The sequence below is a fragment of the Apteryx rowi genome, unplaced genomic scaffold (genome assembly GCF_003343035.1).
Source record: "Apteryx rowi isolate R43461 unplaced genomic scaffold, aptRow1 scaffold_51, whole genome shotgun sequence".
NCBI lineage: Eukaryota > Metazoa > Chordata > Aves > Apterygiformes > Apterygidae > Apteryx > Apteryx rowi.
In genome coordinates this window covers 3,130,320-3,147,222 of record NW_020450772.1, presented here as the reverse complement: position 1 = coordinate 3,147,222, position 16,903 = coordinate 3,130,320, and the positions used below count along the sequence as shown (strand labels likewise).

Here is a 16,903-nt window from a genome sequence, read left to right as displayed (position 1 = left end):
TAGTTTTTCAGGATTTTTTTAAACATGGGATTCTAGATGAGAATCAGAATTATATAAAACTTAGGATATTGTATTTAAACCAGAATATAACTCAGAATAAAACTGCAATATAAACCAAAGGCTTTTAAAAATACATATCAGAGGTAGTCAATTCCCAAAAGCCTCTGATCTCCTGGCACCGTTTTAGGGAGCAGAGCAAAATCATTTTGCAATTATATCATGAAGCTACCCTCCCTCACCACCATCTTTTAGTCACAGAAGCCAAGGAACTTGTGTAGTTGATCAAAATAAGTGGGTTTTTTTGGCCAGTCCAGAACACTTCACAAACAAAAACTTGATAGAAGTCAACATAGCAAGAAAGTTCCTCAACTTTTAGATGGACTTTCTTCTGTTTCAACACAAACAGAACTACAGGTTTTAACAAAGTCCATCTCAAGTAAGATTTCCTATGCAGAGGAAACCAAAATATTACAGCCTTGAAAGTCATGTTCAGGAATAAAATTGAGATGTTAGACCACCACTGCACCTTTTTTAGGAGCTTCATGCAGAAAGGGACTAGATTCTCCCGCTCTGATGTGTGGATTATACACACCACTCTAACAAGAAGCGGAATGACTGAAGCGCTATGAACTCTGTATTTCAAGAATGTGTATAGACACTCACATTCCAAGTTCCTAGTGCTACTTGAATCTGAGAAAAGCATAGAGGAAGGCACTGGGAAAATATATTTTGCTTGATAACTTCCACTGATGAAGCTGGAAATCATATACAAGATTTCAAACTCAATCTCATAAAGTCACCAGAGAGGTTTCCTAATGAAATTAAAAAGTGAATGCTAGCAGCACAATTAGCACTGTGCTAAGAACACTACTGCATGCAGCTCCCAAAAAGGGAGTATCAAGGCTAGCACCATGCATGCAAAAGGGCTCCTGCATCACTGGAAAAGTGAATCGGATTGACATGAATTTCTGAGCAAGAGTCATCTGAACTCTAAGTAAAGGGAAAAAGCCAACAAATTCACTATAACCATCCCAGTCAGTTCCTTAACACTGTTTCTGACTAAAATACATGAAAAGCTTGATGCACAGCCATCTCGAGTGCAATAGTATTTCAAAAACCTTAGCGGTAATTTACCCTCACTCCCCAACTTTGCTTTAGCAATGAAGATTCACCAAGATCAAAGTCCTGGAACATAGGCTGGCATACTAAAACCATTAACAAAAAGGGGATTTAACCAATTAAATACTAGCCATTTCAAAACAGCTTGTCTTTTTAAGTTCAAAAATTCAAAGACTTGCCTTCTCTAGAATGACATGGTTGGTGCCAGCCAACATCAGCCAGGTCTCATCTCATCTTGGGCTTTTGCTTTGAGGAAAAGTCCTTCTAATATTCAGTCATGTAGGGATGCGTCAGAAGACTAAAAGACATCGAATATACCTGAAATCCTAACAGCACAAAGAAACATGCCCATACAAAAAGCTAAAAATTTAAATCCTACACCTGCTTACAAGAAACACAGTATTGGCATACATGCATTTCTTGAATTCGCAGGGTCTTCTTCCCCTACTAAAGCAAGGAAAACAATCAAAAGAAAAACCTCAAATAAAAAAAGGGAAAAAAGATGGAAACAGCAAACATCAAGAATTTTTTCTTTTAAATTATCCAATGTGGAGTTCAATTACACATCCGGAAAAGGTAACAGTTTTAGAAGCTAAATTTCTATTGTTTCAAAGGCTAAGAGTAATGTGTATTTAAAAGCAGAGGAGCAAACTGAAGTATACACATACTAGACTTCTGCCGTGTTAAGTGTGTTGTAGCATGGAACAAGGAACATGACTTCGTCCTGGTTCTCAGGTTCCTTTTAACCAGTGATCGCATCTCCTCTAAATTAAAGTACAGAATCTGCTAGGTGACTAGGGAAGTGGACATCAAATAAACTTTGAAGAGATCCTGCACCTTCATGTGAAAAGCTCAGGGTATACAAACCACAGAATCTAAACAACTAAAGCACTTCATATTTTATTCCCTAATGAATACTGTGAAACAGAGTAGAAGGAAGAAAAAGAAAAGAAAAAAATTCAGAGTTATTTCAGTAAGACTAGCTGTTAAGGCACGTCCTTCAGAACTTGTGAGCAGATGAAAAATCGTACATATGCACATACAAAATATCACGTGTAACTGATGAGTTTTTGGACTGATCTCACGCCTGACTAGGAAATTCCAGTCAAAACAATGTTACTAAAGATACAGGCAAAAAGATTTTTCCTTAGACTAAATCATATATTGGTAAGAAATTACATGCTGCTATAAATTGCAAATCTTAAATCTAGACAGAACGTAAAGAAATCGTGATTGCCACATGTGTCATGTTGGCTGGAAGATAGTTTAGTTTGCTATTCTATTTTACAACCAGAAAGCAGAAAGAAGCCCTCCACCACCATCCTTAAGAAAGCCAGGAAGACTCATTTTCCCCAAAAGACCTATTTAAATCAGGCAGTCTCCAAAGTCCTGGGAACATACAGCTAATCTAGACTTTAAAACCTTGACTTTGAACCTTGCAGTCCTCCCAAAGACACATCCTTACTGCTTCGTGGGGGGGAGGGGGGGGAGGAGAGACACTGTTGAGAGGAAAAAGGAATAAAAGTGGAAATGCCAACCTTTAAAATATATTTGTAACATCCTGAGCAATGATTTCATGCTGTGAAAAATTTAGAAATCATGTGTTTGCTAATAATCTTCTCAGAATATTCCGAGTAATACATTCACCCAGACCCAGTACCCAGAGATTCAAGGCCACCAGCTTTATCACCAATTGCCTTAATTTCTGAATAAAAATAAAGGGACACCAAACTTTTACTGCATATATTTTAGCAGAACTATTTCAGATGTAGCTAATGCTATTAAAAGCATTAACATGAATCCTCTTACAGAAATGGGGGCTGTTTGCACGAGTCCTGACATTAACTTCACTGTAATTGTTTAGACTAAAGACCTGCTACTGTTTTAAGTGCAACTATCAGAAATGCCTTTGAGTCATAGATTAATGAAATGAAAACAACATACTGCTATTCTATAGACTGCTTTCCATGCCTAGTTATTTTAATGGAAGCATTTATGTTTTAACAACAGTTTGATTCCTAATAGTGCATTTTAGCAAATGCACCAAAGTCGACTCATCTCCATCCTTTTAAGATGGTAACGCCACAGAAATTAACACAGGCAGAAACTACCGGTGCAGACTTCTGAAGACAGCAGCTTTGCTTCAAGAGAAAAGAATGCCAACAACTGCATTGAGGGGGGAACGGATAAGTATCTATTAGATAGTTGATGCCGCTTTCTTTCCCTCACCTTCAAAACCTTCCAGGATAACTCGCTTAAAGATGATTTCCTAAGAAACAAAAATTTTCATCTTTCTTTCTTCTTTATGATGTTAAAAAGGGCCTGATTGATTTGCAGGTACTTTAACACCGAAATGTAAAAAAGGGAGGGATTAAAATGCACACGCACACCCTGCTAACATGCCCTGGAAAACCACAGAAGTAGAAACAGCAGCAAAGAAACAAAAATCAGTGAAAAGCTTGGGCAGCCAAGGGACTCTGAGCCAGGTTAAAGAAAAAAGATCCCGAACTTCTGGCATTACAAAAAGCAACACTGGATGTCCTATTTTGTTCATTTCGGCGAAAAAAGAAGTTAGAATACGGTGAGCCGGCGTGTTTCTCATGCAGCCCACATATTCATGGCTTTAACTACTGAAACTACTATTGTGGACAGCTGAAAGAATTCCAGCAAAACCTTAAAAAAATCCCATGTAAATTATCCCTTCCAATTTGCTTTCCCAATCATCCCTGGAAGATAAGACTAAAACTGCTCTTTTGGAACAGTTCTAAGCAAAGGGAAACATTTCATCATATAGCGGAAATAAATTATGTTAGTTCATTACGGTGCAAAGAAAAGCATCTACAAGACTATAGGATTTTATCCATTTCCTATCTGCAAAGTTCATCCCCACTACCTTTAATGCTCTTTATAAAAACTGTTTTAAAAGCAGTCTATAGCATTAAAGTCCTCAGGCTTGTTTTTAAATCACATTCCTAATTTGTTGCTGAAAACTCAGTAGGAATAATGTAATATTGATGTTTTATCCCTGAGAGTCATAACTATTTTATGAACACATCTGACTGTAAATTGATAGTTTCATTTGACTTCATAATTCAGTGTGCAAAGCCTGAAGACTATTATGATGCATGAAGTAAAGTTTTGGATCTAAACCACACTGTAGAATCTCTTTAACTTCATGGCATCAATATTAACCAGAGTGGCTGAGGCACAGTCTGTAAAATCAGAAGCTAGAAATCATTCATTATCATGTTATTTGATCTAACACTTTATGTGTAAAATGAAATATATTTTTAATTAAGTTCCACCAGAATTGTAGTTTACAGACCACTGCAGCTTTTCAATGGCAATGGCAGAATTTACCCATTTTTAAGGCTGTACTAAATAAGATGTCACAGGTTACTCCTAAATATGTAAAAGCAGAATGCACACGCAGAAGTGAAAAGCTGAAGATCAGTCTCCTAAAGCCACAAGCACTAAACTCCAAACAACAAATGAAAGCCTGTGTTTTTCCCACTGAGGAAGCTACTTAAATTACCCACGCAGCCCTCTTGAGCAAGTCTTCTGATCAGTTAAATAGTGCTGGTGACTCAAAACTAAGTAAAAACCCAACTCAAAATGTTTTGCAAAAATGTTCCCCCTCCCCCCCCAAAACTTGCAAGGTTTTTTTTCTTCTTCTTCTTCCCCCCTGCTATCAGACAGCAGAAACTAGGAATAACCTGTTCTGTTCAATTTTATATAGAGATGTGAAGTTTTGACATTATTTCCAACTTAAAAGTTGAAGTGCATCATGGGTACGCCATACAAGCAGAAGCCAAATTATTCTTTACAGGGCTATTGTGCAAAATAAAATTGTAGCTTGAGAAGTACAGACTATAAGAAATTGAAACATAACTCTATTTGAGATACATTCACAATGTTCATGTACACAAGGTAACCGAAGGATATGTAATGCAAGTTCTATTCTCTGTGGCCTAAATTAAATGCTTTTTTCCTTCTGCTTTATGCAAAAAGTTAAAAGAACATAGAAGAATAGGAGTTCAATCTTGACATTGGATTCAACTCTGCATGGAGGCAAACCCTTAACTTAACGGAGTAGTTAGTACAGACACGGAGGAGGGAAAATGACATGTTTAGTGCAGAATGTATTTCTTCTGTAAAGCATCAAGCAAACCAGTCCCAAACTTGTTTGAGTCCTTCCAGAATAATGGATATAAATGACATAGCCTAGAAATTTGCTTCCAGCTCCTGCAAAGAACACATTTCTATAGTAATGCCTATGAACAGCTTCCGATAGAAAAATCATCATTGCCCAGTGGAGCCCAGTGTCTTTTCAGAGCAGTGGTGTTTGAAAGTACTGCATTAGTAAAACCAGAAGAGAGCTTAAGAGTCAAGAGAAGCAGGGAGAGCTGTAATTCATAAAATACATAATGCAGGTCCAAGTTGGAAGCATAACTTTAAAAAAAAAAAAAATCCTTGGTTTGAGAAAGCACTGAATGAGCTTGCACGCCTAAACAAGAAATGCCGTTTTTATTGCATGTCTTTGTTGCAGTTTATCTGCAAGCCTACATCCCCCACCAATCTCTCAGCAGCCTTTAGCATATCTTCCTACTAAATCATATACCTTTGACATCATCTGCAAGAAAGGAACAGTTGTCAAAAGCTAGTGTTATTACTCGATAAAGTTGCAGAAAAAGGAGAAAGCTCCTAAGAAGCCAGTGGAAAGGCACCAGAAGTTAGGGCGCAGATGCTGGACAGAAAACTACTGAACTGAAGATAGGGTAATTTGCATGCGCTATGCATGGTGCGATCAAGATTCAGTTGTTTTCTCTACCTAAATGCTCTGCTTCTCTTAAGAGCTGAGAAACAGTTAACTAACTTGCCTCTTACTACAGCAGAATGAAAGGTACTCCCATGAAAAGAATGAAATCCTCTGCATGAAGACGTGTGTTCTGAAGCAAAAGTGGTCACAAAGATCAAGCTATGGAGAAAGTAAACGTATTCCTGATCGAGAAACAGGTTCTGTTTCCGCCAACATTAGGAGTAGGAAAATGTCCTTATGTCCACCTCCGATATTTAGAGTTTAAGTGGACAGTAAACAGACTAATGCCATGGTGAACTGCAGCTTGAACAGAAGGCACCTGTAACAGCAGCCAAGCAAAAACTTGTTCGGAGGATTTAAGACAGCGATGTATTACAAAAATGGAGACAAGCTGATACTTCTGTATTGTGTACACCTAGGTTTTTTGTTTCTTAAAAAAAAAGTTTAGCCCCTCTTGAAATACCCCAATCAGTACTTTTGGTACACATACCTCGAAGAATTCTCTCCTCATGGCAACGTAGAAAGTCCCAGATTCTAACAGTGCCGTCGTCAGAGCATGTAGCAAATTTATTATCCGTGGGTGAGAAACTGTTACATGAAGACACACAGCAGGGGAAAGAAGTCAGCATTTAACAGATTATCTATGCTTCTCAGACAGGGCAAAATTATACTGTAAGGTGTTATACACTGAAGGAGGCATTTGAACATAGGGACTTAAGTGAACACTGTGCCTGCCAACTGACACTTCATCACAAGACATGAATTTAGCATAGGATTACTATTGCATTGTTCTCCCCAGTCAAATGAGGAAAAAAATCCAGAATTTTTTTCTTAGCACCCTCCTACCTAAGACTGCACACGGTAGCGCCTTCTCTGCAGGATGAGAAGCAACATCAATATGACTTGGTAACTGTCACCCTAGTTTTTCATGTTTGGTAATACCATAAGAGTGACACTGTGTAGAAGCACAGGAGAACAGTTCTTAGGAAAAAACTCCTCTTCAGCCACAGGTGCTTTGCAGCAGAGAAGCAAAAATAAGGGAAAGCTGTTCATAGGGAAAGGCTAGTTGGATTAACTGTTGGAAAAAAACYGTATATAAAACAAGTGTACCATTTATTGTAAAGGAATTTAGAAAAATTCCCTATTACCCACCCATCACCACCACGAAAAGAATTCTACAGACATAGAAGAAGCTTCCAGACTGAACAGTCAGTATCGCTTGACGAAAGTCACTGGAAAAGCAAGGAGTTATTTAGCCACATGATTAGGGCCAGAACATCTCCAGCAACTGACAGGCACCCACTTCCTTTCTGGTGCAGTGAAAGACCACGAGAGAATCCCTTGAAATCCTAGATCTTTATGATCAGGAAGGGGCTTAAAACAGCAGAGGAATTCAGCGTATGGGCACGATGGACAGTAACTGAATCCAAATGTAAGCACTTCTCACATAACCAAACTCTGGCAGGAAATACTGCACCCTATCAAAGAAAAATGGTGACCTTAGTGGAAAGTGTTTTTGTGGCAGTGAACCTTTACCACCAAGGGCCAGCACCTGAACCCGAAGAAACACTGCTTTAGCTTTATTTTGGGTCTGCAGCTTCTCTTCAGGCTTACTTTAAAAACATATCTTCTATTTCCGTATCTTACTAAAGATTATGTGCAAGTTTGCTTTAGAAACATCTTTCATTTACAGACTACTGATAGTATCACTTTAGATTCCATTTTCAATATAAAATAGACATTTGCACAACTGAGGCATAAACACTGAACCAAGAGAAGGTCCTACAGTCTTCTTTTCAATGGTCTGCTTACAGTTTCAAGCTTGAAGAACCCATTCATTATTAACATTAGACTTCTGTATGTGGCAATCTGCGTGGGTATTTAGTATTACTGGAAGTCTTGGCTTCACCAAGCCAAGCAGTTCTTCACTTTATTTAGCGTTTCATTATTTTGTGAGAACTATGCAGGTGTTTTATTTCTGAAGGCTTTATATTTTATTCAGTTAGATTATTAAAGACTGAATTCTTTATTTGGAATGAAATTGTCGTCTTACACAGTGCGTATAAAAAGGAATAACTGATACACATCGTCACCATATAAAAATGAAAAGAATACCAGTGCAAAATGCGGCAGACAAATACATCTCTAACATATTGCAGAGGCGGATACTGGGACAATACTAATTCAGAAAGGTGCCAGCAAAACGGTGAGAATGTGGAAACAAAAGAAAATACTGTGTTTATGTGGTGCAGGAAGTTTCCCAGAATCTGACAGAACCCATGCATTTCTGCACCCAGAATACACTTAGAGAACAGTCTAATCATGGCAATAGGTACTACAGAAAATGGTATATTGTGTATAAACCTGGCCTCTCTAATCGCCTCCTTATGTGCCTGGAACATCTTGACGTTGTTCATGTTGGACTGCCAGTATTTCACATATCCCCCGTGGTCTGCTGTCAGCATCCACATATCATTGTGTGACCAAGTCATAGCCCTTACAGGGCTGTCGTGAGCCTGTGAAGTTAGAAACAGAACTTCTAGCAAACACGTTCAAATACTATCTGACCCACACGAACACAAAAGTCAGAAAAGTTCCTACTTAACAGCTGTAACAAAGAAATGAATACAATGATGATCTACTTAGATTTGAGAAGTTCTTGTGGAAAAAAGCCATTTTCTTACTCTGTATAGAATTGTCTTCTAAATAAAAGACTAGTATTTGCACTTCAGTTCCCAAATGGTATTTTATTATTAAATTTAGATTCATAATATGTCCTTGAAAACAGTTAGCATACTATATGGAGATGAATGAGAAGCATTAAATGAACTGCCTATAGCCACAATATGACAGAGGGTCAGATCAGATGAAAAAATAAAAAAGCCTCTCAGGCTCCCATTACTGCACTTAGACCACAGACCAATGACGAGCAGATGAAGATGTATGCCTAAAACATGCTCTGTGACGGCAAGAAAATAAGCAGAAACCTTGCTAGATGAATTTACCTGTAATATCGTTTCAAAATTGAAAGTCAGTCCATTCCACAAGGTGAACTCTCCACTAGATGCCCCAGTAACCAAGCGCCTCCCTTCAGGAGTCCACTGCAAAAGAAAAATTTAATTAAACTGCAAGAAGGTAATACCCAAATATTTCTTCATAATCCTCTAAGTAAATCATAAGCTTTTTCCAAGGAATCTGCAGAACAGATATTTATTAAATGATTTTCTAGTGGACGTAAAATGGAGGGAAAAAAAAGCGTAACCTTGCCAGAGGACTTTTGAAACACTGGGACAAAGCAAGACCACTGTAAAAAGCAATGAAAAATTCTAGTCACCTAGAAGAAACATCTTATTGGCATCAGTACATTTCTAACATACAATAGCCAGACTAAACACAATACTGTTGACATCACGGAAGAGTTAGAGATGCTACAAGAGTCAAACAGCACAGAGACCAAATAGCCTCTTTTCTGTGAGTCGAAATATATTAGTAGAAAAACATTCTGAAAGTTTTTGATTAAAATGTGGGAAATGCAACTGTTTTGTACTCAGACCTTATAATTCTTCTAAACCCCTTTCTAAAAAGACAAGGCAGAGAGTCTACACATTCCACATGATACTTTTATTTGGAAGTAGCCTTTACTGATATCATCTTGTTTCTTTCTTCAACTAAGCAATAATTTTATTTAAATTAAGACAATGCAACTAAGCAAACCAATACAATACTCACCCTGACAACAAATACGGGGCATTTTACTTTATTAGTAGATGTCCGAACAAATTTTGTTGTTACAGCATTCATGGGGTTGTTCAACATTCCTATAGGCGGGACCAACTACGAGAGAAGAAACAACAAGTTTAGTAGCGATATTTCTAACCAGAAACTGCAAGAAAAACATACCCTCTGAACACCCATTTCTGGAAAGGCAAGTTTTTAATTTGCAGGGATATATTACCAGGAATTAATCCACAGAAGCGTTCAAAAGCCTGCATGATTTACCATCTCAAACATCCAGAACCAGCACCTTCAAGTGCAACTAACCTATTAAAATTTAGCAAGCTAAGTGCATTATTAGAGTTCTTAAGTCCAAAAATTAACAGCCTATCCCATTTCAGGCTCTTTTCAGGGACAGACTCCAACAGAACAAGAGAACATAAGGCGAAGACATTCTTCATATCTTTGAGACCTCTTGTGGACAAAAAGAGAACTTCAGCTGACAGGAGAATCCTTCCCGTTTCCGGACAAAGTTTTATCCACAGAACTTCATCTGGAAGTAAAAAGGTTTTACTTACATCATTATAATATCCTGCATCAGGCTGGATTGCTCGCATATCTCGCTGGTCTCTCTGCCATACTCTATTCTGGAAAGAAGAAAACTCCTGGTTCATACCATGGCTATATTTCATTGTTCTCAGACAACAGAAAATGGGAACATATTGACAGCCTGTTTGGAAAATCTCAAATACACTCCACAGATTTTAGAATAAACTCAGTTAAAAGCTTTAGGTCTCAGGAAATCAGCAGAATTTCTACGGCGTAAACAACAGACTGAAGAATTTTTAAAGTCTTTGACAAATTCATAAGAACAAAACCACTAATTTAAAATTGCTGCATAAGAATACGAAAGGAGCAGTCCCATGTAATAAGCCACATTACAATAGCAAAGACGATGGAGTTTGCTGCAAAGGCCAACATGTACTATACAAGAAGCATGTTCAATCATTTCAAAAGCTTTACTTTCAGGCCATTTACCCCATTAGGAGCTGTGTTGATGAGCTCTAAAAATCCCACCTGCTGACATTAGCTAGAAAGAAAGCTCTGTCGTTGGAGCATCAAGTAAAGAAAGCAATGCATTCAAACTGATAAAACTTAGACAACCAAGGGATAAAAATATCCCCAATATGTTAAATTTTCTGTAATGTTAAACACCACCTTTTAAAAAACATTTGACATGAATAGTAGCTTGTCTAAATTCAGGATGATATCTATCTTAGCTTCACACTAAATCTATTTTAACTTCATGCTGTACATTTTACCAACTTGTATTTTGTTCATATCAGAAATGTAAGCTGAAATTTTAGATGAAACATTTCTGGCACACAGTACTTCAGTTTGCCAGAATTTCTTAAGCCAAGAGTGACTAACATGTAAATCATTATTCTCATTTTTGTAGGACCACATCAAATCAGCTCAAAGGTATAGCAGCGGGGACTGAAGTTGACTTCTGATGGATCTTAATTTTTTGCAAGTGTTCAAAATCTAGGGGCAGGGGGGTGGGGGCTATTTTGGGGGGGGGTTGTTTGTTTGTTTTTAAGTAAACACAGTTTTGAGGTTACTTATTTCTGCCAAACTAAAAAAAGGCCCTGAACTACTAAAATTATTTTTAAAGCAGGTCTACTGCTGCTAGAATCTTATTTGGGCATTCCTAAAATGCAAGAATATGTTTTAAATATTTAGTGTTTAAACAGATGCTAGAAGATCATTTTAAATTTAAAATAAAGAAAAATTTAAATGGTTAACATCTACAAACTACAATCATGCACTGGCCACAGCAGATTTAAATCAGCTTATCATGCCTTTGCAGTGTTGCTGTTGAGGTTCCAACAATTCCTGTATTTGCAGATTTGTATTCTACTTCTGAGCTAACAACCAGCACTTGTACAGTGCATCTTGATCATAAAATTACATTATGGAATTAATATCACCATATAATCAAGAAAGCTAAATAAGCTTTTCACCTAGAAACATTTCTTCAACAAAACTTCATTAAAGTTGTTCTTTAGCTATTAACTGTGCAGAAAGGGATTTTCAGAGATCACAGTGCAATTTTCAGTGTTATTTAGTAAAAGGATGAGACAACGGATTTTATGGTGCCCTAGGTCTGGAGGGGAAGTGGGAATAGTTTGTTTCCCATTTTGGTTGTTTTCCATTACAAAACAAAAATAAGAAAAGTTACATTATTTACATCGGGTTTCTATGTCCACTCAGAAGTCAGAATCCATACAAGACACTCCAATGCCCACACAAGCCAGAATTCCAGGACAGACAGACATTAACGTAAAAATCAGTGTTTGCAGTGCAAAAAATCAGCTGTGCGTATACACAGTTTTATCTGGAAGTGCCAAATACCAGACTAGACCCAATTTACAAGCATTTGACACTTTTCTGGAAACACAATAGCAGATTTCCCAATATTCCAGACTTCCCTGTGTAAGTGTGAAAAGGGGAATGCCAAATTTCAGGAGAGAGAAAAGTTATTCAAACAAAAACAAAATGTTATCTTACCTCCAAATATTTAATTACAGAGGGATTGTAATCTATGGTTTTTCGGTTCACGGCTTTTCTCATCCGCTTTCCATCGAAAGTAAGCTGTTGCATTGCTTGCTGCTGTGCAAAATCGGGTCTTTTGTAGAACAGCTGCCGAGGCGCCTGGTGCTGGAACCTCGGCATGTGGAAAAAACGGGGTGGGGAGCCAATTTCTGTGGCCATGGCTATCCTGTTCCTGAAAGGCTGCAAGAAGTTAAACACTAGGTTACTATGTAATAATAATAAAAAGCCCATATTAATATCACCATTAACTTATGTCTACAAGAGTAAAAGAAACTGCTTCCAAATAAACAGTGCATTACGAAGTCAGATTTGCAAATTTTTCTGAACAATTATTATTCTCCCCCTCTCACCCATCCTTGAGCTGAAGTGGTTAACTATGTTCAGTAGCAAGAGAAATTTTGCTTTCAAATACATCACTATAAAGTTAGCATTACCATCCCTAAACTGAAACTGCATTGGGGGAAAAAAAGAAATGTCCTCAATAAGAATAGTGTAAGAAAAAGCAAGAAACATTAAGCCCCTTCAAAAGAACGTGATATTTTAGATTCAATAAGAGACACCATATACATATCACTTGCAAATTAAGCCATAATTAAGTACCATAGCTCACCTACACCAACACACCAGCTCATTTTCAAAAATGCAATTATCAAGAAAAAAAAATATTTAAGGGCTGCCCTGAAACCTTATTCTGGCATCTAAAAATAAAGTTACATTTCCTTTACATAATTATAACAAACACAGTACAGATCATGTTCTGCCTTCAGGTATACCTGTAACTCTATTATTGTGTTAACGGTAAATAAATAATATTTTAAGAGAGATTACATACTCTTCATGATTTGATAAATGTAACTGAACAACAATCCTCCCCACAAGATACACTGAGAATGTTAAGAAAAATTATATTTCTGTGGGGGAGGGTTATCAAACAGTGAAAGATATTGCCATTTTAAAATATCAGTTTTTTTCTGGCAGAGCTTAAAAACTCGTTTTTCAGGTCCGTAAAATCCTCAAGTGATGAGATCAAGGCAACATTCTCACATTTAAAAACTCCAATATAAACTGTTCTTAGAGTAAACACTAACTTCAGATTAAGCACTGACACATGACATACTCCAAACTAGTGAAAGTTCAAATTTAATTTTCAACTTGTACTTTTCCCCCTAGCCGTAATTTGGCAAAAAAATTTACACCAAAATAAATTGACACTGGTGTCAAAAGGTGGCTGACAATCCCTCCTCTGCATAAAGGTTGAAGTTAGATGGTAAGCGGCTAAAGTCTTTACACAGAGTCAGGGTACATTTATTAAACAGAAGAGAAATAAAACTGGAACAATTTAAAAGACAGGTGAAAGAATTTGCCTGTAAAGGCAAAAAGATACTCTAGTTAAATTCCTAGTGTCCTCAATTTGAAAGAGTTGGAAAGTTATTTCAATTGCCAGACTTAAAATTTTATCTTGCCTTTTTGATCCAAGTAACTGAAAAATGTTTCCATTTTTTCACATCAAGATAAAGCTAGGATAGAATACTAAACAAGAAAGAGGGTTTAAAGGTACTGCACAGTTTGATTGTTTTTAAAAGCTACTTTATAATTGCAAGGGGCAGGTTGTCCTTCAAACACCAGACAGTTTGTCGTTGCGGGGAAGAGATTAACGTGCGCAGGCTTTGCAAACATAGAAAGAAATCGCATGCTCCTTCCCACCGTTAACCGAGCCCATTGCAGAAGGTTCACCGTAAGACAAACTGTCATCGACACCWGGCTATTAGCTACACAAATAACTTTAATGTTAAAAAAAGGAAAAGAAAAAAAAAAAAACTTTCAAATGAACGTGCCTTCCCGTGCTGCCTGAAAGGCTCCCTTGCCCGAAGGCTGCTCGGTACCAGCGGGCTAGTAAGATACCAGGTCCACCTGCAATACTGCCACGAGCACCACTGTAGCACCAGTCACGGCAGCATTAAACAAGCGACGGGCGCCAAAGCTTCCCCGCATCGAGCGCTCCCAACGCTGTCTCAGGCTCTCCTACAGCTCTTCAGAAGAGAGCTAGCTGTCCTGTCAGCTTTTGCAAATGTTCATTCTCAAAGGCAAAATTAAAAGGGCAGTAATGGCTTTATATCAAGAGACAGAAGCTTCTACTTAAATGAGCAAACTGCCATTAAACATGCAACTCTTAATAGTCTTTTTATGTAGTTTTAAAGCTCAGGCAGTACTCAAAAACATGCAAATTTTTCCAGGACTAATCTCTCTCAGGTCTAAGATACACACGCTCCCATTCCTACCAGTACTTTATACTAGAGAGGGAAAAAAAAAAGACTTCTTTTCAAAGCCACATATGTACTTCTTTATAGGCAATGCAAAAATAGATTTCGAGAACCAATGACATGTACGCAGGCAAAAATATAATCTGGGACTGCCAAAAACATTTTGATTAGACATATTTGCAAGAAGGCATTACATAAAATCTTTTTAGAGGAATGCTCCAAAGCGACAAGTTGCTTCACCATTTGTTCAGATCTGTCAGAAGAAAAAAGTCTTCTGAAGAACATCTCTCAATTACAAATATAGCTAACTACAAGATCAGCTATATGGATCAATTCGGACTGGACATTCCCCAAATCAGTGCAAGCGGTCTCTAGCTTAGATCAGTATTAATAACATTCTCTTAACATGCAGTCATCCTCAGCAACAACTACTGTTTACAAGTTTAAAAGGCATAAACATGTTAACTACACCTCTTACTGACTACACACCCTTCTCCCTCTGAGCTCCTGACTGTGACCTGACAATAAAAAGAGATACAGGGAAGATAACACAGGACTAGAAAAACAAACATTTTTGTTCTTTTTACACTCTGAGCTGTTTCACCAACTTTTGAGATCACCGCCTCTGTTACAAAAAGCTTCCTCCTTGCCGTAACAAACTCAGTACAAGCCTGCAGAAAGATTTCTGTATGACCCAGCTGCTCATTTTCATCTAATAACGCCTCAAATACCATGCTTTTATCCATATAATACCCTCATCCCCAAATCATCACCGTGTACTTTGTGCACGCACAAACACGGAGAGAAGTCTCTAAACAAAGAGGTTCTAGAACTGAATGTACACCAGGAAACCCCTTTATTTATCAGATGAACCTGGAAAATTTATTTCCAAGAACATGTTCTCCATTCAAATAGACCAGCTGGTTAACATTTAACTTTCAGTATCCTACCTAGTCTTTTGCTGAGACAAATCGATGCCTCAGCACGCTCTCCTTTAGCTCTTTTATATCACCTAAAAACTGTCTGAACTCACCACATCTGTAGTTAAATGTCCTGTCATATTGGGAGAATAACTAGAAACAAGTAAACAAATATTAGAAGAAAGTGTATAATCCAGAGTAGTAATGTCCAATTTTTTTTAAGCAAAAGACCAAACTTCTTTTACTTAGAGTCCATCAGCAAGGGTATAAAAGGAAGACTCCGTTTTGCCTTATTGCACAGCATTAGAAGCAACAGAGGGATTTTCACAAAGACCGAGCATAGCACAGGTCTTGTTTTATTGTTCTAGGTGGCAATTTTACCAATTATCATATGCTTTTAGTTTGTTATAATTTTAATCACACTTTAAACTATGGAATGAATTTTTATATGCCATTCATTTAGGTGTCCTCATCTTTCGGAGCAGACACATGACTTTACAGAGAGATGACTGTCCGTTTGCCCATTTTTTGCCCCACAAACACCCCTTCAAACCTGACGGGTTTACACAGAGTTGGGGATATATAAAGAAAGCCTATAATGAATTCACTGGGCAAAGATAAGGCTGTCCAGAAGTACCAAAACATTAGTAATTGGACCTACCTTTCAGTTAATATGACAAGAGAAAGACTGGGAAAAAAAAAATCAATCAGTTTGGGGAGTAAATGGAGGCATATCTGGCATGAAACTGAAGGCAGGAATAGGAACAGATGGACAAAAAAACAAAAAACAAAACAGAACAAACAGATTAAAAGTGGGAGTTATATAAGAAAAAAATAGTCAAAGAGCTAGGTCAATCAAAAGAAAATGAATGAGAAGCCTGATAAATAGGCACAAGTAAAAGTCGAGCACAGGAGAAAAAAAAGAAAAAAATAATTGAATCAGAGAGCTGGGCAAAAGCAGCTGTGCAAAACAGAGAACTCGGAGCTCATGACAAAACCTGAGATGTTCAGCACTGTATCTAACTACCAACAAATACCCATGAAACAAAGCATGCCTTTTATTCACTCCTAACAGTAGTCCATAAAGAAGGGCAAGTTTACTAATACTATCAGGTATTCAGATAGACATGGCTGTACAACAGATCTGAAATCAAAAACCTGATGGGGACCTTATACCTGGGGCACAGCACAGTGTCAAGAGACAGATGGATTTTTGAGGTCTGTTTTTTAAAACTAGAAAAGTTGCACAGTATGAGATCATTATAAAAAGTTATCATGTAGTTTGTGTACTCAAATAAGGTTATGAGCATAATATGAGCATTTAACTTTGTAGTATTAATGTTACTTTACCATCTTATTTGGGTATCACTTGCTTTTAAATACCAAGATGAATCTTGCAGTCAGTTTTGACAATTAATAGATTTCAACCATGCTATCTAAAATCATGGAACCAA

At 37.4% G+C, this 16,903-nt stretch overlaps 1 protein-coding gene across 6 annotated transcripts in view; it reads right to left on the bottom strand.

The window, feature by feature from the left end:
- The window catches only part of WDR33 (WD repeat domain 33), a 71,323-nt gene that overhangs the window by 41,146 nt on the left and 13,274 nt on the right, over positions 1-16,903 (bottom strand). For 5 of the 6 annotated variants that reach the window (XM_026080165.1, XM_026080166.1, XM_026080167.1 and 2 more), the window contains exons 2-7: positions 12,224-12,448; positions 10,231-10,299; positions 9,668-9,772; positions 8,944-9,039; positions 8,303-8,454; positions 6,429-6,526 (exon numbers count right to left, since the gene is read on the bottom strand). In XM_026080165.1, coding sequence (XP_025935950.1) covers positions 6,429-6,526; positions 8,303-8,454; positions 8,944-9,039; positions 9,668-9,772; positions 10,231-10,299; positions 12,224-12,427 — 724 coding nt within the window. In that variant the 5' untranslated portion in view covers positions 12,428-12,448. Of the gene's footprint in view, positions 1-1,362; positions 1,418-6,428; positions 6,527-8,302; positions 8,455-8,943; positions 9,040-9,667; positions 9,773-10,230; positions 10,300-12,223; positions 12,449-16,903 lie in introns of those variants that run through there. The other variant, XM_026080170.1, reaches the window with a different exon arrangement.